Below are 25,289 nucleotides of genomic sequence, written 5' to 3'. Positions count from 1 at the left end.
AGAGAGGGAGAGAAGCAGAATAAGAACACCACAAAGAAATGATGCACAGGATAAAAATATATGTAAATGGAATAAAGTACAGGAGAGTCAGGCAAGTCATGACATGGAAAAAATTCCAGATAGGGGACACATTTGGTAGAGATAAAGATCCTGTGTCGATATAGCTTACAAAGGATAGGACATCATTAAGACCTCTCGGTGATACACAGTCCATTCTAAAGATCCATTGTGTCTCCTTGCGTAGAATCAAATTGTCCCAGTCCCCTCCCCTTTTTGGGGTCTCACCCATTCAATCACCTGGAAACGTGCCAAGTTATAGTCGCCATTATGTTGTTCCCTGAAATGTTTGGCGATTGGGGTATCCTTATTATTTTTGATGTCCCTAATGTGTTCCCTGATGCGATTTTTAAAGGGGCGAAAGGTTTTCCCAACATAGTTAAGGGGACAGCCACAGGTCAGGAGATAGACCACACCCGCTGTTACACAGGTAACATGGTCCCTGATATCATAGACCGTTCCTGTGCTTACACTTGTGAAGGTAGATCCACTGGTAATATACGGGCAGGCCTTACAGCTGCCGCAGCTGAAGGTTCCCGGTCGTGGTCTACCTAACCAGGTCTGGGCGCGTTGGATTGGTTCTAGATGGCTGTGAACCAGCCTGTCCTTTAAGTTCTTACCCCTCCTAAAGGTGATTGTGGCATTTTCAGAGATGTGCTCCCTGATATCCTCATCATGCTTGAGGATGCGCCAGTACTTATCTAGGATATGTTTGACCGCACCATTCTGTGCGTCAAAAGTCCCTACTAATCTTGTAATGCCCGGCACTGTCACTTACACAAATATGTTTATTTGTGATTAGTACAATGTAGGGAGAGTAGTGAAAACCCTCATATATAGACTCTGAAGCCGTTTTACCCCTTCCAGAGGTTGCAGATTGGCTAAGTACAGCTACCAAAGGTAAGTAGCTATGAATATGTGCTTGTGTGTGGACCTCTTTTCTGGGTAATCTGAATCCTATCCTGTAACCAAAGCAACTTTAAAGACTACAGCCAGGGATCGATGAAAAGGTTAGTGCACTCATTCTAGAGACTATAACAAGTGATAAAGAAAAAATCTCTATTGGGGTAATAATAAAATAGTTGATGACAGCACTAGGGATTAAATAGGCTTTTCACCTACTGAGGTTGTTTTATAGAATTGCCCCATGGATGAACATACATGTATACTTCCCTAAGGTGTTTCAGAGGTGTCGTGGAGAATTGGTGGGATGTCCAAAACCCTCTAGAAACATTTTTATTAGATGCATAAGCAAGTATTTGTTTTAGTTCCAGAACCTGACAAAGTAGCTAGAGCACAGGACCTGCACCCAGGTGATTAGGTGGTCCTGAAGTGACAGAACTGAAGACCCTTTTGAAGGGTCATTCCAAGTACACATCCACGTGTAGAAACTACAAGGAGACTGCGACAGTTGTAGAAGAAGAGTGCAGGACCCAGAGACTGCAGAACATGATTCTGTGGGGAAAGATTGTGATCATAATGGGGCACATTTACAAAGGGTCCGAACACCGCATTTTCTTCGGGTTTCCCGACTTTTTACCGTTTTGCCCTGAATTGCCCCGGGTTTTTGCCGCATGCAATCGGATTGTGGCACATCGACGTCTGCTTGCATGCGACACAAATCGGGGCGTGGACGTCGGACAACCCGACTGATTCGGACAAACCGCGGAATTTAAAAACTAAATTGTGTCACAAGATCAGCACTCACATGCACCGGGAAGAAGAAGGTGAACTCTGGCGGACCTCAGCAGGAAATTGGACGCACGATCTTAGTGAATTGCGGCAGGCCCGAATCCCCGTCGGATAATGTACAACGGCTGCCACATAACATCCTGGCACATAAATACATAGGTAGTGCCCAGGGGAGAACTATTTCCATCGAATTTCCTATCATTTCTACCTCTTGTTTGTTCCATTTGCACAACAGCAAGAAAAATTAATTCACAATCAGTGTTGATTCATAACTAGACAGTATGATTTAACAAAAAATGTGACTGACTTGGAGTTACATTGTGTTGTTTATAGGGACAGACATTTTCACCTAATAACAGGTTCCCAGAGCCTATTTAATACTATTAAAAATACTTTTAAAAGTTGAAAAAGGTTTAACAGGTTCTCTTCCACCAAACTGCATCGAGTCAGAGGGGCTTTGGAGTCCTTTGTGTCATCATCACCATCATCTCCTTTCTGCTCTTCTAGATCTTCCTCCTTTCTAGCTCACCCTTCCCCTCATATAGACGTGAGCTGATTAAGATTTGCTTGGAACACGGGAAGAGCTAAGGATACATGAAGGAGAGGAGGGAGTAGGTAGACATGGAGGAAAGAGGGAGATCTAGAAGAGCAAAGAGCAAATAACAAGGCAGTCTGGCTCACTAAAAAGAGCTGGTTCTTCTGGTTCCCTGAACATCTCCCTATGTAATTACATAGGGAATCGTTCTCAGGCAGCCAGCCACCCGTCGCCACTCCACTTTCCATCCAAATTTTTTTTATTTAAAAGGGGCATGGTTACCATGCAAGGGGTGGGGTTTACACAATTAGGGGTGTGGTTAAGTGAGTCGTATAATTCATCAAAAACAGCTGGCTCTTAGAACCGGTTCATTTGTGAACAACACATCAATAGGAAATGATTTTGATTGCTGCCTTGTAACAGACACCACCTTGAATAATAGAAGCAGATTGAGAAATAGTATTAAAACGCTATGGAAACATGTCATTGGTGAAAATGTGGGATCCTGATGACAAGTGCGCTTTAAGGATTCCCTTTATTTTTTGAGCAGTGTACAATACTCAGGTACAAATGGTGCTTAAAATTTAGCATGTAATCAAATGGTGAGTAGTGAGAGGTGTGGTGCAGAACAATGCCCATATTGTGCTGCTCGCCCTTTTCTTTATCAAGTTGGGGCATTTTGTATTCTGAAAGTGTTTGTCAAAAGTCTTTCTCACCAGAGATAAAGTGGGCAGAAGTTGTTCTACTTCCCAAGAGCTATTGATTTGTGGAAAAAAAAACTTTACAGTTGTTCTTTAACCCCTGGTAGCATACTCCCTGTCCACCCCAGGAGGACCCTAGTGTTCTTCGTCTTGGGATGAATAGCTAGAATTTCCCCAATTTAGAGGAACCAGAAATCATCCACGGATGTTAGGATGAGACTTGCATTTGTTCTTGTCTTAATGTAATGTATGTGAACCCATTACTGATTGTACAGGCCCATGGAATCAATGGTTCTCTATAAATGATAATAATATTAGAGATGAGCAGTAAAATGAATATATAGTGCAATAAAGTAGTACATTGTATGAGCATTTAGACCATTTAGGAAGTCTGAAATAATAGTAAAAGAAAAAATAAAAGTTTTTAAAAAGTGAAAGTTTAAATTCTTCCCCTTTCCCTACAATAAATCTAAAAATAAAGTCGCCACTTTTTCGACCATCCATAAATATTTGAATAAAAAATAATCAAACAGTCATAAAGGTCCCTAAATTTTATAAATGGAAACGTCAGTGCGTCCTGCAAAAAAAGGGCACAAGGGTCCTAGACCAAATTATGAAAAAGTTCGGCTCAGAATTTGGCAAAATGACAATTTTTCGTGTACAAAAGATTTTAATTGTAAAACCTATATAAATTTGATAGTGCCAACTCAAAGAATAAAGGAGACGTGTCATTTGGAGTGCACAAAGGAAGCCCTAAAAACGGAGCCCACAAGAACGCGCTGCAACTGTGGGGTTTTTCTGTCAATTTTAGAGAATTTTTTTGCAGCTTTTCAGTTCATTGCATGAAACATTAAATTGCACCAATAACAATACAATTGGTCCCACAGATAACAAAACCCTAACACATCAGAAAAATACAAAAAATGGCTTTTGGAATGAGGGGTGTAAAAACGCAGGAAACGCAAAAAAAGAGGGTCTGAAAGTGTTAATATATTGGGCCCAATGGGCGGCAATATACAGTTGGTGGTTGGAGGTGGCCATAGGAAGATAATACAGGGTGGGAGGCAAGTAATAGATCGTTATACAAGGTGGGTGGGTCACAGGAATTGGGGCATTCTGTAGTGTGGGAATGATTTAGGTGGATACTATATGGTGTGGGAATATTACCACTTACCTTACATTTGCGATGTGCGACTTCTGTGCCCCTTATCCAAGTATATACATCTAATTCTTCCTGCACTCCGTACACTACCGATGTATTATATCCTCCTATATTATAATAATGTATATTATACCCTTTCTGGAAATAATGCCCGGGGGTAGGTCAGGGGCATTAACCCTTCCAGGGTCGGTGACAGCCAGGTGCCGCGTTCCCGGGCAGACCTCAGCCAATGGCAGGCGGCGGGCGGGCTCAGTGAGGAGAGAGAACGGCTGCGGCTCCGAGCTGTCACTGAGCGGAGACCTCGGATTCCGGCAGCAGCATCACCCGCAGCCTCGTAACCTCAGCAGCAGACATCATGCGGGGCTCACCCGCACTGCTCCGCCGGGCTCTGTGCTGTCTCCTCGGGCCGGCGCTATCCGTGCTGCTCTCCACTGCAGGTACCAGCGCTGTGCGGACCTCTGCATCCCAGCACCTGCTACATGCCATCCCATTCACCGACACCTGCGGCTTCTCTACCGCGGCTCCACATCATCCCCAGTGCTGCAACACCTGAAGCATCAGCGCCCAGACACCAACACCTGCTGCACTTTGTCCCCAGCCAACAAATCTACTGCATCCCTTACTCATTAGCTGCTCAATAGCATTATGTGCCCCCAGTACCTGCTGCATCCCATCCCTTACCCTCATTACCTGCAGCATCCCATTACCTGTCTCCAGTACCAGCAGCATCCCATCACCTGCCTCCAGTACCTGCTGTATCCCATCCCTTACCCTCATTACCTGCAGCATCCCATTACTACCTGTCTCCAGTACCAGCAACATCCCATCACCAGCCTCCATTACCTGCAGGATCCCATTACCTGCCTCCACTATCTGCAGCATCCCATCCACTGCCTCCAGTACCTGCAGCATCCCATCACCTGCCTCCAGTACCTGCAGCATCCCATCACCTGCCCCCAGTACCTACTGTATCCCATCCCCTGCCCCCAGTACCTGCAGCATCCCATCACCTGCCTCCAGTACCTGCAGCATCCCATCACCAGCCTCCAGTACCTGCAGGATCCCATTACCTGCCTCCACTATCTGCAGCATCCCATCCACTGCCTCCAGTACCTGCAGCATCCCATCACCTGCCCCCAGTACCTACTGTATCCCATCCCCTGCCCCCAGTACCTGCAGCATCCCATCACCTGCCTCCAGTACCTGCAGCATCCCATCACCAGCCTCCAGTACCTGCAGGATCCCATTACCTGCCTCCACTATCTGCAGCATCCCATCCCCTGCCTCCAGTACCTGCAGCATCCCATCACCTGCCCCCAGTACCTGTAGCATCCCATCACCTGCCCCCAGTACTTGCAGCATTCCATCCCCTGCCTCCGTTACCTGCAGCATCCTATCCCTTGCCACCAGTACCTGCAGCATCCCATCATCTGCCCTCAGTATCCACTGCAACCCATTACCTGCCCTCAGTACCTGCTGCATCCCATTACCTGCCCTCAGTACCTGCTGCATCCCATTACCTGCTCTCAGTACATGCTGCATCCCATCATCTGCATCCAGTACCTGCTGCATTTTTATTTCCTGCCCCCAGTACCCGTGAATCCTATCCCCTGCCCCTGGTACCTGCTGTATCCCATTACTTGCCCTCAGTACCTGCTGTATCCCATTACTTGCCCTCAGTACCTGCTGGATTCCATCCCTGTCCCCAGTGCCTGCTGCATCCTGTCTCTTACCCCCAGTATCGGCTGCATCCCCAGTATCTGTAGCATCCTATCCCTTACCCCCAGTGCCTTCGGTATTCCATCCCTTGCCCCGATACCTGCTGCATCCTATACCCTTCCCCGGTACCTGCTGCATCCTATCACCTGCCCCGGTACCTGCTGCATCATATCCCCTGCCCCAATACCTGCTGCATCCTATCACCTGCCCTGGTAACTACTGCATCCTATCCCCTGCCATGGTACCTGCTGCATCCTATCCCCTGCCATGGTACCTGCTGCATCCTATCCCCTGCCATGGTACCTGCTGCATCCCATTTCCACCCACAGCATACCATAACTTATATCCAGTACCTACTACATGCCAAACCCTGCCACTAGTAACTGCTGCATTCCATCTCACACCCCACATTTAATCTCATCTCTTATAGATTTGCACCCTGCAGTCTGCTACCACAACACTTTCTGCACTCCATCCTCAGTTTTCCAGCATCTTCTACCCCTTACATTTGCTGCACTACATTCTCTGACCCAAAGACCTGCTCCATTCCATTCCTTACCCTGCTGAATCTCTGCCTCCAAAACACATGTTACACCTACCTCCTGTCCTACACACCTGCTGCACCCCAAACACCTACCTCACCTTATATTTATCTGCAGATATTTCATCTTCTTTCCTCCAACAGCAGTACCTCATTCCCTGCTCCATACTACAGTAACATCTCATTCCATGTATTTTTTTACCGTCTGTTTTCCCTTTTTCTCCTTGATGCAGCACCAGCTAACCCAAGCTTTTCCCATGTGGCACTCTAACTCCTTCTCTTTAACACCCAGTTTAGCTTCTTTCTGTAACTGCAATTGTGAAATATACCCCTTCCTTACTTGCTTGAGGCTGCCACACATTCTCTTCTACCTACCTCTACTCACCTTGGTCTCAGCCTCTTACGCCTTTCTTGCATATATTCTGTATAATCTGCTTAAAGGATAAGGCTTCTCACCTGGTGCTCATTTCTGGGCTTTTGGGCTGGCAGGTTTGGGGCAGGGATATTGGCTGGCTTACAGTGTTTGGATGTAACTTCTCGTACAGGAGGCATTTCACTATCGGTTTGTAATTAGAGAGAATGGGGTACGACTACTTGGCAGGATGCTGATGCTACTTGTGATCATTTGTTAATGATTTGACTATACTTATGTTTCTGTTTGGAGCCTTACTTTTGGGGTCAAAATGGTGCAGCATGTATTGAAATGGAACCTCAAATGTGTCTCATAAAAAGTAATTGGGTTCTACCAATTGCAGTCCATCATACAATATTTGGATCTATTCACAAAGAAAGCTATGACGAGCAATCAATTGTAGGATGGATCCAAGCTAGAACTAACAGAACACACTGGGGGTCATGTATCAGGTGAATTAAAGAAAAATATGGTTGGCTTTTGCATAATTTTTTAGATAGATTTAACCATATTTTAGAAATATTTTTTACTGGCTTGCACATTTTCAGAAAAGTAAGCACAGCTTATTAGTTGAGCAGTTGTCACCCATTTTTTTAAGTGCACCTTTTTAAAAATATAGTCAATTTGAAAGTCAATATAAGGGGGCCAGAATTGTGTGAAGTTTGACTTTGATTTGCTCAAATTCCAGTGGGTTAATGAAAAAATTGTGTGGAGATATTCATTACATTTGCATCTGTTGTTATTTAACATGTTGCTCCCATTGGAACAAAAATGCTGTTGATGTATGAAGAATTAAAATGCCTATTAAAATGTCCTATTCTATCAGGATTGAAAATGGGTGCTGGTTACATGTCTACATCACATGTCCTACAACATGCTTGGGAAAAATGGTTTATACATGGTGAGGACTGGATGAAAATGAACATGGAGGCAATCAGCACATGGCAGGTCATACTGATATAGGGAAGCTGTAACACACACCTGTGATGGTAAACCATACAGCATGTCCAGTGTTGTGAGATGTTATGTTATTGGATGTGCAGTGATGGCAGTTATAGATACGGTTATGGTAAATGAGAGACACATATGGGTTATTGGCTGTCATTACTGTGGTAACAAAGCAGTGCAGTTTGTTAGTTCATCACTGGGAGCAGAGCATGTGAGGGAGGAGCTGTTACTAAGAACTGAGGGCTCATGGGAGTTGTGGTATCCTTCGTGAACCATATTGGAGAAAACTCCATGACTTTTATTTTGTGAATCATAAAAAATATTTAAATTATAAGCTTTATTTATAGCATTATGTTTTATTTTTATCAGTCATTTATATCCCAGAGTACCCCTTTAAGGGTGAAGTTTCATAACACATCCTCCTGCCCTCTGCACTGTGGTCGGTCCCTGAATTCTGGCCAGTGAACAGTCCATTCTACACAGCCTGATCTGTTTTTTTTCCTACTACTAATACTACTAATAGCATCTGCCCCTTGTTCTATTAATGGATCATGTGTCCAGCATTTAACAATTCAGCATGATGCTGTTATAGTGACCCCAGAAAAATCTTTTCTTAATAACAGAAAAATGCTTGGTAATTAACTTGAACAAGGAAACACTTGTATTTACGATGTATCCTGATTTCTTTCTTATTTCTTTCTGATTTCTATGAAATATGTAAATCTCAGTATCTGCTCTTAGGCCCCATGCGGTATGAACTTATGGGAGCCCTGATACGGCCCCCCATAGAGGTCTATGTGTCAAAGTGCATTGAGCATAAAGAGTCAGGCAGCAGCGTCCTATATTTCCTATGTCATCATCATGTCCTATATTTTGCCAAAATACGGTGGTGGCCGCTCGGCTTTCAAAGTGCTTACCCCTACTCCTAGAATATATGGACAGTGGGTAATTTCCATATGTCCATAAGCACAGTACCACTTCAGTATACTTCAGTATACTGGATGTAATTGTCAGTATCTGCTCTTATTCTGTATATGGACACTGCACAGTACCACTTCTCCTGTCCTGTATACTGGATGTAATTGTCAGTATCTGCTCTTATTCTGTAAATATGGACACTGCACAGTACCACTTCTCCTGTCCTGTATACTGGATGTAATTCTCAGTATCTGCTCTTATTCTGTATATATATGGACACTGCACAGTACCACTTCTCCTGCCCTGTATACTGGGTGTAATTCTCAGTATCTGCTCTTATCCTGTATGTATGGACAATGCACAGTACCACTTCTCATGTCCTGTATACTGGGTGTAATTCTCAGTATCTGCTCTTATTCTGTATATATGGACACTGCACAGTACCATTTCTCTTGTCCTGTATACTGGATGTAATCCTCAGTATCTGCTCTTATCCTGTATATATGGACACTGCACAGTACCACTTCTCCTGTCCTGTATACTGGGTGTTATTTTCAGTATCTGCTCTTATTCTGTATATATGGACACTGCACAGTACCACTTCTCCTGTCCTATATACTGGATGTAATTGTCAGTATCTGCTCTTATTCTGTATTTATGGACACTGTACAGTACCACTTCTCTTGTCCTGTATATTGGATGTAATTCTCAGTATATGCCCTTATTCTGTATATATAGACACTGCACAGTACCACTTCTCCTGCCCTGTATACTGGGTGTAATTCTCAGTATCTGCTCTTGTTCTGTATATATGGACACTGCACAGTACCACTTCTCTTGTCCTGTATATTGGATGTAATTCTCAGTATCTGCTCTTATCCTGTATACATGGACACTTCACAGTACCACTTCTCGTGTCCTGCATACTGGATGTAATTCTCAGTATCTGCTCGTATCCTGTATACATGGACACTGCACAGTACCACTTCTCTTGTCCTGCATACTGGATGTAACGCTCAGTATCTTCTCTAAGGGTACATTCACGCATCCGCATATACCTGCCATCAGCTAGCCACAAGGGCGACAGCTAACTGAAGGGTGCCATAAACATGCATTGTGCACAGACACCGTGCGGTGAGAACATTGGGGCACATTTACTTACCCGGTCCCTGCGCAATCCCCGATCCGGACTGTCTCACTAGGATGAACTCTGGCGCGATTCATGAACATTGTGTGCCCGATATCCTGCATGTGTCGCTTTCACGATCAGGTCCGCCGGAGTTCACCTTCTTCTTCCCGGTGCATGTAAGTGCTTGGCTTGCGATACAATTTTGAAGTTAAATCCCGCGGTTTGTCCAAATTCGTTGGATCGTCCGACGCCCCCCCCCACAATTGACAGAAAATCTGATTGCATGTGCCAAAAACCTTTAAATCCCTGTCCCAGGGGCGCAAAATGGAAATCGGCGGGATGTCCGACAAAGGTGCGGTCTGCGGGGCCCTTAGTAAGTGGGCCCCATTGTGTCTCACCGCAGTGTGTCCTAGCCATGCGCAATTGCTCAGCTCACTATATAGAGGGGAGAGGTGAGCGAGCGGTGTGGTTATTGCAGCTGCAATGCTGCCCACACAGAGAGATTTGAATGGCATGTCCCTTGACCGAGGGATGTAAATTGGAGTTATCCTAGGACAAACACCTGGCTTACAGATTATCTCTTTTGCCTTTGATGCAGCAGGAGGAGAGGTGATGCAACAGACAAATTTACAATTCAGTTTACTTAAAAGAAATTTAACACCTCCACCAAGCATCATAATCTGCTGTGTGCATGTTGTAGACAGATGCACTGTGATTCAAAACAATACTTTATTATTTCTGTTTATTTTTGCATTTTCCAAGATAGTCCAATTTTAATCCATGTGTTAATGAGGTAGTTAGTGTACAAGAATAGCAGTGCTATGGACAACCATAAACTGCCTCTTTAGCTTTACAATTTTCTCAGCATAATGCACAGAAATAACAAAATTTAGTGGTTCCAAATATCCATAGAATGGAGGTAAATACACCTAACACAGATACAGGGCAAAGCCCAAAGCTGCCACACATGTGATAGGTTTCGGAAAACACATACAGAACTGGCTATATCTCTCCACTCTTTGATTAACTTTAGGACAGTACTTGAGCGAAAATTCTTTGTTTGAAGTCAGAGAGATTAAGGCACATGACCACTGCAAGCTATTCACACATCTCTTAATCCCATTACTTTCTATTGGGCTTGGTTACAGCACTGTGGTGCATGGTGCCAAATGTCCGTGCCGCCTAGGATAGTGCAGGTCCTTTTTTCAAGCTTATCTTTGTTGTTTTGTCCATTTCCAGGACACACAGCTTCAGAGCATCTATGAGCCATTGATCATGTATCTACCTCTGAACTTCCCCAATTAACCTCTGAATATAGTCATTGTCTTATAAACCATTATGTTCACTGAGCTTTGGAACAACCTGAGGCACATCATAAAACATTCTCTACCTGGCATTTCCCAAGCCAAGGAAGTCCAGACCTGCTACCAATAGAATCTGTAGCTGCTGTGTAGAGCCAAAGAGGCTCCAGTCACTCATTGGCTCTGCAAGGTCATGTAATACAGGGAGATGAGACCATGACCCACAATGTGTGACTTGTCCCACGAGCCCTGCAGCTTGTATTTATTTGCAGATGATCTGCACTAATGAGGCCACTGACATTTGCGATCTGTGTATGATGCATTTTAATTTGGTTATTGAAATGTCAGAGATGCCGGTCATTTAAATCCACAAATATGACCTGACCCAGAGTCTAAGGAGTCTGTTAAACATGCAGAGAGCATTATCCTTTAACCCTTAGATGACAGACAGAATTGTCTGGTTTCTATTGATAATATGCATTGAATATGTGTTCCTCTAGTCTATAATATTGGACAAGAGATGAAATTCGATCATTCATCCTGTTTGACAGAACACTAGGTCCATTTTACTTTTGTTGTGTCAATCATGCCATATTTTCACATTTTTCCCTAGACCATCATTGTGTATCGGAGCCAACTATAAATTGGACACTGTACAACCTGTGGCAAAAAAATAACATAATTTATTCTCTAACAGGGTTAGAACAATACCACATTTATTTAGTTTTTTTTAGCCTTTACTACTTTTGCACAGTAAACCCCTTTTTCTTTGGTAAATAAAATTATTGTATTTCTCCTCAGTGGTTATCAGTGTGTGGTATGCAAGTGCCCAGGCTACAACCAAAATCCACTAATTTATAACAAAATGCCAATATTAGCTGTAATTTATTCATTTGTTGAACTGTTCTCACACATTTTTCATAGCAGCCTCCTGAGGACACCAATACAACTGAAAGCAAGAGGGCAAATTTGGACTATCACTGTTGCTTCTCTCCAGGGTCCCGCTGTACAGGGATAGTCATAGGGCCAACAGGAGGATCTCCAAAGATAATCCGGTCCTCTCCACAATTACAATTTTCTTCGGTCTCATGCAGCCAAGAGATTCTAGGTGCAAGGGATCCAAAGTTATGGCTACTATAATCCAAGATTTATCTGATACAGGCTTGGCCACTAAGGTGCCACCCTGTGGGGACATATGAGATAATTAAAGGGTTAAAATAGCACTGAGATTAGTAAATATTGACTTGTGTGGGACTGCAGTTAAATTATTTGAGTCCTGTGTGGTAAACTCTGTCCTGGGATGGTGTCCTGTGGTGTGGGGAGTGCAGATGCTCTTAAAGGAAATCTACCACATGGATGCTTTGCTCCTAAACCAAGCACAATTACATGCAGAAGTGTGCCTCCTGAAACATGATCTGTTCTTTTTGCTTCTGACAGCTTAGTTTTTGAAAAAAACTTCTTTTAAAACTGTGAAGATGAGCCTCATGGGCTCTTGGCTATGTTAGAATAGCCCCTTCTAGCTTTGTCATTGGCAAATTATTTAAGTCTCCTTTCAGTATTTCTGCCATCCTCCACCCTCTCCAGCCAGAGAGAGAGATTGGAGTCTTGAACAATTAGCAGACAATGAAGCCAAAAGGAACTTCTGTGATAAAGCCAGGAGCCCCTGAGGCTCATTTGCATAATTTTAGAAGACCATTTTCTTAAAAACTAAGCTATTAAAAGCAAAAAGAAGAACAGATCCCATTTAGGGAGGCACATACCAGGATGTTAGTGTGCTTGGTTTAGCAGCACTACATCCATGTGTTAGATTTTCTTTAAATGTTTAGAAGTGAACAATGAATAGTGTCAGGTATTTGGCTGTATTTCTAAAATGGATACACACTACATTTCAGATCTATCAATTTGACCACAAGTTTTTTTGTTTGTTTTAAACCATTTCATGAATGAAGTCAATTTATTCTATTCTTAACGTTTTTCCTTCAGGGTTCTTGGTATGGGAATACTAAGAGCCCTGACATTTGTTCCTGTTATGGTATGAGGACTTTGTGGAACAAATTGTAGTGTTTAAAAGGGTTGTCCATGGGTTTGAAAAACATGGCAGCTTTCTCCCAAACAATGCTCCATACCTGACCATAGGTGATGTGTAGTATTGCAACTAAGCTCTATTTATTTCTGTACAGCTAAGCTCAATGCCAGCACAAACCAAGGTCAAGTGCATCTGTTTTTGGAAGAAAGCTGCCATGTTTTTCAGCCCTCAGACAACCCCCTTAATTGTTTCATTTTGGCAGTGCATATGCCACATTGGTAGACTGCTTTTTACTCTTTATGCAAAGAAGGAAAAAAAAATTCCTCCATTATCTTTTTGCACAGATAATTAGTGGCATTTGCCTTTCACCTTAACACCTTAGTGACCAGCCTAGTTTTACCCTCACCTTTCAAAAACATTATCTGTTTTTTGTGTGGTGGTGGTTTGAATAAAAAATGAATAAAATAGCACCATTTTGAGTTACATACAATTTATTGATTATGGTTAACCTTAATATTATTATTAACCGTAAAAAGTGAGGGGTTGAATTGGGGAAATTTACAATATTCACCACGTGGAGTAACATGCTAAGATTATTCTTCAGTTCAGTAAAATTCCATAAACATCGAATTTTTGTACTGTTTTAAAAACAAATTTTGACTTTTGCATGATGAAAACTTAGAAAAAAAATCTGTCAATATATATTTTTATTTTGGTACCATTTTTTTAAAACTTTTTTTTGTTGTGGGGACACATGGTTGTTGTATGATGAAGAAGGGATTCCCTGCATCATATATAATTACCGTATGACGCTTGAAGTCCTGCCCTCAATACAGGCACACAGCGTGCAATTCACAAACTAATCATAGTTGTTTGTCTCAGGCCTTAGACCCAGCCTAGCAGGGTCTAATAGCAAATGTTAAGGACAGACCAGGGTTTTCATTAGGCGCTTGACTGTCCGTCAGTGCAGATGGTACCACATGATCATACTGTAGCATACCTGTTTCCGCCATTTACCTAATGTAGATGCCACAATTTTATTTTCCTCGGAAGAGTTGACATTTTTATTAGTGCCACATTTAGGAAAACACCAGATGTGTGTCCACTGCTTGGGATAACATACATGCTTGTTCGGTGTAATACAGGTAGAGTTTAGGGCGACCATTAGTCCATGTTGCTGACCTGTAAGGACACTGGCAGACTGCAATTGTGTTTAAAGTTTGCCAATGCAGTGTCTTTAAATAACCATCCCCTCTATAACCTGTTAAATATTGTGTTCACAAAGACCTACCACATTTAATAGAAAGGTTGTTTCTGGTCCTGTTCCTATGTAGTAAGATTTGTCCTGGTACCATTTTAATATTGTCTGCTTGGTTCTCTTGTTGTATCTGTGAAGTAAAGTACAGAAACTGGCATATGAGAAAGGCTGGTGAGGAACAAACACACTGTAAAGACTTTCAGTGTGTTGCCAGCTGCAGATGTCCCTATAGGAAAATGCATGTGTCTGGCACACACTACATTGTTATTACACACTTGTGTTTGGAGGCTGTGTAGCTTCACAGACTGTTACACTGCGCAGAAACAGGTCACCCACTGCCCCCTGTTGCCACGATTCCTCCCTCTTCCTCTGCATGCTGTAATCTTACACACTGTGCAAAAGTCTGTGAAGCTACAAAATGCATGGATGGCTCTGGTAACACCCCTCAGAGCCCCATGGTAATTATGTCACATGGTTAACCTGTTGCACGGTTAGTCATGATGTCCGAGTATGGTATAGGAAAGTGTAGTGGTATATGCTATTCTCTTCTTTCTATTCAGTGTGAATTTGTCGCATATTGATTATTAGATTTCCCCCTTGTTACGTTAGGCTGCATTATCTGATGACATCCTTTGCTTTGGGCGAACAGTGGATGTGCAAATGTTTATTAAAAGCGTCAAATTATATTAACAGTGAATAGAAATTTAAGGGAAGGCTCCAACTCCTATGTGTCTTATTACCGGGTCATATAAGACTTGGCTATGTCTTCATTCTTGCAAGGATAAAAAGGGATCCTTATTACTTATGTTCAATGCTCACTGCTGGCAAATCCAGCTAGACTCGTGTTAGAGTGACTTTATTCTAAAATTTTGGATCATTTTGATATCTGTTTCTTGGTGGTTAAGGTTTCTCTCAACTCATATAAGTTAATTGAACTTTAATCTGCAGCAGGAAATGTACAGACAGCACTGACTAAAGGATGGCACAAGAAGAGGGGTGGCACACAAAATCTCTTTTGACCTTGGATCAACATGTGTTCCCGTAAATTCTTTAGTGATAATGAATCCTCTTCTCAGCTTCTATGTACAGCAATGATATGAGAGATGAAGCTCAGAAGGGGTTAAGTGCATCGGCGCAATCATCACAGCCCTTTACTTTTACACCTTTGGAATTGGTGGCACTCACAGGGTCACATTGAATTAAGAGGACGGTAAATTGGCTACAGGGTGAAAGCAGTAGTGAGCAGAACTGCAAGGAAAGGGGAAAAAAAGCTATTTTCCCTCTGGAAAATCCTGAAGGAATTAAAGATGGCATTCTTTCATGACATCCCAAGGGAGGGGGACAATACTTCTGAAATTATTCTGTGCTTTCCAGAGCTTAAACATTTTCAATAATGGTGTCATCTCAGCCTCTAGAGCCAGAAAGAAGGTTGGTTGGGTGGGAATGGCTGCATCCACTATAGTTCCACTATTAGACAGTGTTTACTTTGACATATTCATCAGGTTGTGGTGTAAACTAAGTAAAATAATAAGTGATTCTTACTGTTTGCCCAAATGTGGGATTTATTTTACTTCTTTGGGGACACACAAGTGTTGGCGCAAATTTCTAACTGCAGGCGTATCAAACTTATCTCTAAGTAATTTTTAAGGAAATCCTACCATCAAAATCCAGCATGATAAATCAGGAACACTTTCTCATAGATTGAGGAACCGTGACTGTAGTGATCTTCTTATATTTGTTATCCATGACCTCCTTTCTTCTAAAACCAGCTTTGAAAATTATGCTAATGAGCTCTGTTCCACTGCCCCCTGCTGCTATGGCTCCTCCCCACTCCGTCTGCCTGCTGTAATCCCAGACAGTGGGGCACGGGAAGTGCACTCCACAGTGTGTAAGTCAGTTAAGCTACAGAACGCATGGGTGACTCTGGTAACACTCCCAGAGCCCATCTGACTCATTAGCATAATTTTAAAAGTAGATTTTAGAAGGAAGGAGGTCATGGATAACAAATATAAAAAAGAAGATTACCACAGCCACGGGGTCTGCATCTATGAGTTACTGTCCCAGTTTTATCATGCTTGAATTTGATGGTAGATTTCCTTTAAATATATCTGTTTTAATAGTAGTCAATGTACTGAAATTTTTAATGGTGATTGGGACACCAAACCACCTGAAGTTGTTTTATTGTCCCAAATTTCTGCCACAGGTTCCCTTTAAGGAACGGACAGAACAGGTAAGGATGCTGATGATGCCATTGAGATACTCTCCTCCATGATCCAACCAGTGGTTCCCCTGCCAATCAAAGGGATGTATTAGGCTGCTTCCTTAGTTAAAACTGTTTTATTAAGGTAGAGAAGTTATTTGAAGAGTTACGGAAAGGTTTACAACCGACTACATTGTGCTGGTTCTGGTTAATAGAATCATGATTATGATTAACAGCTTACACTTACATATCACATTAACCAGCCATGCAGTCAGTCAAAGGAAGATTATGTGATACACAGCACGGTGGTTTCCTTTGTAATATGTATTCACTAATGATCTAGTTCTTGCCTACAGTGGTTGGAATTTGTAGAATGTTAGTTTCAGGATTTTTTTTTTCAATTGGAGTTTGGATACAGTAAACCATGAGATGCCCTAAGTGCAGCTAAAATAAGAGGTAAAGGAGGCATTTGACTACAATCCACATGCCCATTTATACCTCAATACAGCCCTCCTGCCAAATTTCCTGGCCAAAGTCTTTGTAGAACCCTACAATGGAAGAACAAAATTTAAGTGGGACACTATTATGTTTGGGATGGACCAGAGCATCAGATGCCTGAAAACTGGGAAAATAAGAAGGCTTTGGGCTGCAGCATTGTATTGTGCACCTTCTTGTGAACTGTAGGAATGAATCTTCCCAGAAGTAAATAATGGTGGCAGTATATCTAGTACGTTTTGTGTAACGCCTGATAACAAATGCATTGAGAATGGCTAAGAGACCCTCCATGCCTGTAGTGCCACTCTGCCCACCATACTACTCCAGTTCTTACTGGTAGGGTATGCTGGCATTGTATACCCTGCACCTGTGTGATCTTTAAGGAAGATTCTACCAAAGGAAGCTGAATGAGAAAAAGTAATCGTAACTTGCTAGATTGTCGGAGAAGTTCTAATGTTGCTATATAATTGTGTTCCTCTGTTGTGAATCTGCTCTGCCTGACTTGACCTATGACCTGAATCTTAACTACACACAAATTCTACCTGCCCAGACTCCGGACTGCGTACTGACTGCATTTCTTCCTGTTGTTCAGGCAAGTTTTGATCTTGATCTGCTTGTGTCACTTGGATATGCCCTTAGGAGCAGCCTAATTCCAAAGTATCACAGTGCATGAATGCTGCATACTATGTCCAATCTTAATCTAAGGCTCAACCAGAGTCCCAGATCCTCACTTTACTATGGGACAGTCAGCTCCCTTCCCCCACACTGCGACAAATAATTAGAACTATAATTATCACTACTAATTCTACCTAATTAATCACAAGGCAACAGCCAAATTGACTTTCCCATAATTATCAGATAAGTTGTAACCACATCACAGAGATGATAATTAACACAACTTTATTAAAGCTTTGTCTCCCCTGCTCTAGGAAGGGACCTGCTTAGGGTGAGTAGCTTGCAGTTTGATATGTGTTTGGTGTCTTTTATGTCTTTGTCAGAACGCTTATGCTGGAGATGCAGCTTTTATTCTATGCTATCAGCAATTTCAGCTAATCAGAGCACATTATTTGTTGTGTCACTTTGAAGATTTTATGTTCAGGCTACATCAAATATTGTGCATTGAACAACACCAATCATTGCAGGCCCGGAGCTTGCAATCAAAGCTGCTATGCTCCTCGGGGCATCCTTCTATGATGTAGGTACACTACCTTGTATACCTATACTGCCACATGTCCATCTGCCCACTTACAGATGACATTTTCATTGTTTTAACACACCATAGATCCATCCATCGATTACATGTTATCTTAAGAGGTAATCTATATGAGAAACGCCAGGGCATTTGAAGAGCTTTGCCTCTTTTTGATTTGCATGTTTATTTGCCTGTAAGACAATTCTGTCAAATTTGGTACAATTTTGATGGTATAATAATGGAACAAAAGCTTTAGCTGAGTTTTAGTTTGGCAGGAAGTGTACTTCTTGATGGTCATTCTACTCAGAACATATAAGAATAGTTGGTACAAAGTTTGGTGGTTACAAAGTCTACATATCACTTAGAAGTTGAACAATTTCTCTGTGAGGGTAAGCAGTGCAAAGTTTATAGATTTTCAGGTAGAGTGAGGGTACGCAGTGCAAAGATTATAGATGCTCAGGTAGAGTGAGGGTAAGCAGTGCAAAGTTTGTAGATTCCCAGGAAGGGTAGGTAGATGGTATTTGGGTAAATTCTTTCAGTAAGGGCACTGAGTAACAGGATCACTGATTGTAGTTATAATTTTAAAGCCAACAGGCTCCTTGATTACAAAATTGTCACAAAAATGATCCATTACAACTTTTTTCCTTTCAGATATTTATCGGATAAGCTAGCATTTAAAAAGATACAATTGTGATCAAGGATTTGACAGAAATTGCCAGTCACATGTAAGGAATCAGCCCACACGGAGGTCATAAGATCATATTCTTAACATGTAGCCAGGTTAGGTAAGTAGACCTAGACAGGGCCACTTAGTACTGCCATTTTTCAAGTCAGTCTGTAGTGTGCCTCGCACATACCACCATTCGCCGTTACAAACCACAAACTGGGGTTGTTTTGGCCAGGTGCAGATGAGAGGGGTGAGCTCCCATTACACCACAATACAGGCAGGAATAGAACCTGCCCTTTAATTTGCATCACATAGCTCACATTCCCTATATCTGTTCGTGTGTCTGAGGCCATAGTTACACATATACATTTGCATACATGCTATGCTAAGCTGATACCACACCTGCAAATAGAAGTGGTTGCTACATACATAATGGTCTAAAGTGCAAAAGATAAAATAGCAGGCTAATGACCCAGAAGGGCTCTGAGGGACATTATCAGAGCCTATCCAGGCTGTAACTTCAAAGGCTATTACACTTACCTGCTCACTCAGAACTTACCCCTCCCTCTGCCTGCTGCAATATCATGGCAGCAGAGGAAGCTTTATAATACAGTGGGAAGGGGGTGTGCTCCTGCACAGTGTGCTTGGGAAGCTGAAGCAAGGAATGGCACTGGTAACACCCTCCTGAACCCTTCTGACTGATTAGCATAGTTTTAAAAATAGAATTTAGAAGTAAAGGAGGCCATGGATAACAAGTGTAATAAGATTACCAGAGTCACAGTGCCTGGATCTATGAGTAAGTGTCCTTGTTTTCATGTTTCATTTTGATGGTAGGTTTTCGTTTAACTACTAATACACAAAGTATTGTACTGCTCATGTTTTTTTTATTGAGCCCATTTAGTGAACATCTTCAGTTCAGGGGAAAAAGTAACCCCTGAATTTAATAAAATATTGATTCCCCCTGTCAACCTGATCCACCATTTCTACCAGCAGATGTGTTACTGTTAATTATTATTTCCTTAATGTCTAGATTTCTCACATACATGGACACGGGAGGCGACATGCCGGGAGAGGGAGGTGGCAAGGGTGTGCATGATTAGCAGCCCAGAGCACTGGACATCTTGTCCCCATGCTTTGTGCTGCTGATTATAACTTTTTTTTGTAGGTGATCCTGGTGTGTCAAGACTAGCAATGGACAGCGACGGCATCAGGGTGAAGAGGAGTGGAGGTGAGTATTATTAGGTTTTTTATGTTTTTAAGGTGGTTGGTTTCCTCTAACTCTTGAAGAAGTAATTAGCATAGAGGCTCACTTAACCATTCATCAAAAATATGAACGGTGCAAATTACTGTGTTATTGGTTTAGTTCCGTTGTGTTTATCTATAATTAACCAAGCGACATTTGACCATTAACCATTTGACCATTTTGTTAAATGTAGATGAAACATAGATGATGAGGTATAATGTGGTAGATGGTCCTCTGTGTGGCTAAAATTGCACAATAAATAATAAATGAAGACAGTTTATGAGCTTTGCTATGCATCCGCTGAAGACATTGACGAGTTCCAATGTCTACCAACTGGTTGCGAAATAGAAGATTTTTTTGGAGTAAGGCTGCAACGTGTTCAGCCTAAAGTCTTAAATCATAGGAGGCACCAAACAAAAAAAGACTCTCCTTAATACCCTTCAAGTTTCTTCTCTCCTTTCTTTATCTAAAAAAAACATGGTATTAGAAGTTGATATTCTATTTGTGTTGCAGATACCAGGGATAGAGTATTCATCATTTTCTTACCCTTACACAAAAAATCATGGGCTTGTGCACTCTTTGTTTAACTTATTTAAGTGCATCTTTCATGTTCAGGTGATTTCTGATTGTTTCCAGACATTAGTGATAAATTACCCTAAATGAATGCTTTTTCTAGAGTGTTACCCTGTTTCTTATACATGAGTAGAAACTGTCTTTTGGTGTTGAATTTCCACATTGAAATCTTAACTTCAGCAAACAAATGGTAAGCAGCCCTAGCAACCCAACATGCACGATACATCACACCCTTGGGTTCCATACAAAAGTTGGGCACTCATAGCCATTCTGTTCTTGGCCTGTCAGGAGGCATTAGAGCTCTGAAGAACCTTTCAGTGTAAAGAGCTGTAATTCTCATCCTATTTTCTGCTTCTGAAATGTTTCCTAATCTAAGTCTCTGCTTCTCCTGGAGACTGCTGCATTGAGAATCAAAATGATATTTTCTAAAGGTTAAGAAGGGATTTTGTACTTATACTTGGAGCGACTGAATAGAAGCCTTACCCTTTTCAGTTTTCTGTCGTGCATCAGAATCTTGAAGGTGTCATGAGGAGACAGAAGATCAGGATGAAGTGTGGATCCTCAGAACTTACGTCAGAGTGGATGGATCCAAAAAGAGAAATAATTACTTTATATTGTGTTGGGAAGATTCCAAACAGCCTGAAAACCTTATGTGGCAGTTTGTGGTTTATGGTGTTTGATATGAGGTCAGGTGACCTCCTACATGAGGACAGTCCTCCGGCTATAAACTAGCTGTATAAACCTGACTGCATTGGGCTGTATGAGAAAGAATGCTTTACTCAGGTTGAAGGTGGAAGAAGTCAGCAGTGTTCATACACTGCCATCTTCAGTTTTGATTTGAGCTCACTTATGTGTCAGCTTTCTAGGTTGTGTTTATAGGAAACTGCGTTTTTTTGGGGCTTCCATGTTTTTGCACCAATCAATTTTTTGGGTCAGGGAATAATTCCTGCACGTCCTGCTTTTCTCATAATCCCCACCCCAAGAACCTGCTGATTGTAAACCAGGGCTAAGTCTCCAGTATGGCTTGTATGCTGTGATATGGCCTGCACCAAGTAATACAATACTTCAGTCGATTTTATTCTTACTCTTCTGTCATTCATTCTCTTTTCTTTTTTGCCAGAGCAGTAAATGCAGAACGTTAATAGTTTAGAGAGATTCTGACCTTTCATGAGCTAAAAATGCCAGCATCAAAGTGAAATGAAGTTGTAGGGTACAATTTCCATGACTCTAAATGGTTATTCTTTGAGCGGGAGTTCTGTGATTGTGATGGCATCTTTAAGGAAATCTTCAGAAGTTGATTTCCTGATGTATGGAAAATCTATGATGATATTTTACATTTGAGCATAATTTCTTGACAAGATCCTAAAGCCCAAAAGATGTTATGTTAGGTAACTGTGGGTGGATCTAACTTAAGATTACTGAAAGGTCTATGGCCCATAATTTAGAACTGATGTGTCATCAAACATCTAATGTTATTGGAGCCATTACACAAAGTTTTGTACTATAAATTAGTATTCTATGAAAATTGAGGTTTTGAAGAAACATTCAGTGTGTTGGTCTCATATCTTCCCCCGCCCCCCCCCCAATACAAGTGTCTATGTGACAAGATCTGTCCTGTAACATGACAATATGCTCTGCTTCCTCAGAGCTCAGGGATGAACTGTGGTCTCTCTTCATTAGATCAAGCAGAAGGAGTCTACAGCTGGTGCCATGGTCTGTATTCAGTGTGGAAAATCTGTGGGGGCCCAGTTACACAACACTGAAATAATTTTCATCTTCAAGTCTTGGACTTACCATCTTTGTGGTCATCGCTTTGTCTTTGTTTTGCTTTACTTGGTTTCAGTTAAATTCACAAACACAGGATTGTCACTTTTAGCAGGTGAGATACATAGCAAGTTATTCTTGAAGGACTTGGACAAGCTATTCTTGTTAGGTTCTCCTTTTCCCCCTTCCCTCTCTGTTCACTGCATATATCTTGTGTTCTGTCTGTATACGCTGCAAATGCCTTGTTTTGTTCTACATTCATCTAATGCTTTCTTTTCTCTGTGTATATATTGTTCTTCAAACTATGGATATGCTCCTTTTTCTTATCCTCCCTCATGATCCACGCTACCTTTTTTCCCACTCTTTTTCCTCCTCTCATTTTTCTCTGTAGCAGGATTCTGGAGTAGGAGGAAATTTCCCAGCTGCCCTCTCTGAGGTTGACAAGCACAATTATTCTTGTTCATTGTAATTAAATGGTTTAATTAGGCAGACTTCTTGTCAGCGGGCTGCAGTCATTCTTCTGCATTTGGCGTTTCATGGGGAATTAGGTAAAGAAAACCACTCTGAGGGAAAATAGACTCCTCTCATGCTCCTGATATATTCAAACCCAAAAGTGGATATTTTCTGGGATACACATCTCGATATATATACATCCTCATACTACCATTTAGATACTACCGTATCGTCTATCTATATATGTATGTATACATAAAGAAAATTCCATGCAGCACAAACCCCAACATGGGTGGGTGCAGACGAAATCAAGACAAGGCAAGTAAGGTCCCTCCAAAATACGCACAGAAAATGATTTAGGACTTTTATTGGCTTAGAAACTCCTGCTGTATATGTTGACCAGTGCCCAGTTTTTATGCAAGTTTTTTCTCTATCATGACCAAAAATATGTTATTAATAAAACTATCATATCAAGGCTCCCATGTCAGTTACAATTGTTATGATTTGCAGAGCGGTTCCAAAGATATCCTCATTTAAAGCATAACCATCATTTCAGATAATTTTTGATATTATGTGGGGGGATTGTTGTGAACATTTTCCTAATATACTTAATTAAGAAATTCTCCATCCTCACCTTGACATATCTCCCTTCCCAACCTCCAGGCCCATCTCGAACAATATGGACGCTTATCAGGATATAAGGGTAATGCCTCAAAAACTGAAGCCCTGTTGATAAATGTGCCTCCTCATGTTCCGCTGGCATTAAGTATTTGGGAGTATATATAACATCTAATTATAGATCAATGTATGAACAGAACTTTCCCAAACTTTTCAGAGATCAGACTATTATTGAACAAATGGAATGCTTTACCAATATTGTTCTTCGGCAGGATAGCACCCATTAAAATGACTTTACTTCCAAAATTGACATACCTTCTTGAGACATTGCCTGTTCCGGTTCCCCTGAGGGCTCTGCGTTCCTCCACTTTGTGTGGGCCTACAAGCGCCATAGAGTAGCCAAGTCAGTATTGTTAGCCCAAAGATCCCTGGACTGTCAGTACCAGACCTCATCAAATATTACTGGGCGGTACATATTAGACGTATTCCAGTGTGGTCGACATTGCGGCCTACTCAAGGTGGATAGAAATTGAGAAACTCTGACTAGGCCCATTTCACCCAAATGCATTCCTATGGACCCATGGAATGTCACCCCCCTCCCCCAGAGGGCTCTTTATTGGGATCCAAAGCTTTTACCTTAAACCTTTGGCGCAACTGTTGTTCCAGGTTCCCCATGGTATCACAACGATCCCCTATGCTTCATACATATGCCTCTGATGCCCTATACCATAACAGGGCCAGCGTTCAGACCCTGGCATACCAAGGGCCTGTTCCGCTTTGCAGACATGGTTGATCATGTCTCCCAAACAGTACTTCCCTTTAAAGCCCTCCAGGACAAATTTGATATTCCGGTCTCCTCTCGCTTTCACTATCTACAGATCCATAATCTCTTGCAATCCATAGGGAATTCCAATATGGTCTCTAAGCCCACTCCCTTTGAATATCTCTGTAAAACCACTACACATACGTCAGGGCTCATCTCTGACGTTTATCTTCTGGTCTTACACCCAGACACTACAGCAACGGTCTTTCATTATTATATGTCTAAATGGGAACAAATAGTAGGGTTGCCGATATCACAGGAGACTTGGAATCGTATATGGCTCTATGCAGCCACAACGTCAACCTGCACTGTCTATAAGGAGAACCAATATAAGCTTCTATACTTCTGGGACCATACACCAACCCAGTTTCATAAGATATTCCCCCAGATGTTTGCTGGCGCTGCGGGGAGCCGGAGGGTACCCTACAACACATTTTTTGGTCTTGTAAGTTCATTCAACTATTTTTGGTGGAGGTTGGGGAACTTCTTCATGAGGTACTCTCATTGTCAATATCCCTTGACCCCCTTTATTATTTCCTCAGTATTCCACCACAACCTGCACCTAAGCTGTCCATAAAACTGGCTTTGCACATCCTCCCAGCAGCCAAATGCTTGATAGCACAACATTGGAAGAAGACTGTTCCTCCCACAAGGAGGACCCTCTTGGCAAGGGTCAGAGCAGTGAGAAGTATGGAATCTATGACTGCATCAATAAATGACAGAGTAGAGCTCTTCACTAAGATCTGGGCTCCATGGGACACTTTTTGGGAAATGAGGGTGGGCCAAGGTGCGAAGTGCATCCTCTAAGGATCTCCCTAGTTTACCCTATCCTTCCCATGTGTATCTTTGTCTTGTGTTCCCC

At 42.0% G+C, this 25,289-nt stretch overlaps 1 protein-coding gene across 2 annotated transcripts in view; it reads left to right on the top strand.

Moving 5' to 3' along the window:
- The first annotated feature begins 4,279 nt into the window (after nucleotides 1-4,279).
- The window catches only part of LOC140135351 (opioid-binding protein/cell adhesion molecule homolog), a 289,772-nt gene continuing 268,762 nt past the window's right edge, over nucleotides 4,280-25,289 (top strand). Inside the window, exon 1 of one of the 2 annotated variants that reach the window (XM_072156743.1) lies at nucleotides 4,280-4,584. In XM_072156743.1, coding sequence (XP_072012844.1) covers nucleotides 4,295-4,584 — 290 coding nt within the window. In that variant the 5' untranslated portion in view covers nucleotides 4,280-4,294. The remainder of the gene's footprint in view (nucleotides 4,585-25,289) is intronic. The other variant, XM_072156744.1, reaches the window with a different exon arrangement.

This window comes from Engystomops pustulosus, chromosome 6, assembly GCF_040894005.1.
Source record: "Engystomops pustulosus chromosome 6, aEngPut4.maternal, whole genome shotgun sequence".
Classification (NCBI taxonomy): domain Eukaryota; kingdom Metazoa; phylum Chordata; class Amphibia; order Anura; family Leptodactylidae; genus Engystomops; species Engystomops pustulosus.
Note: the sequence above shows the minus strand (reverse complement) of the source record. Positions and strands in the feature narration are given on the sequence as shown.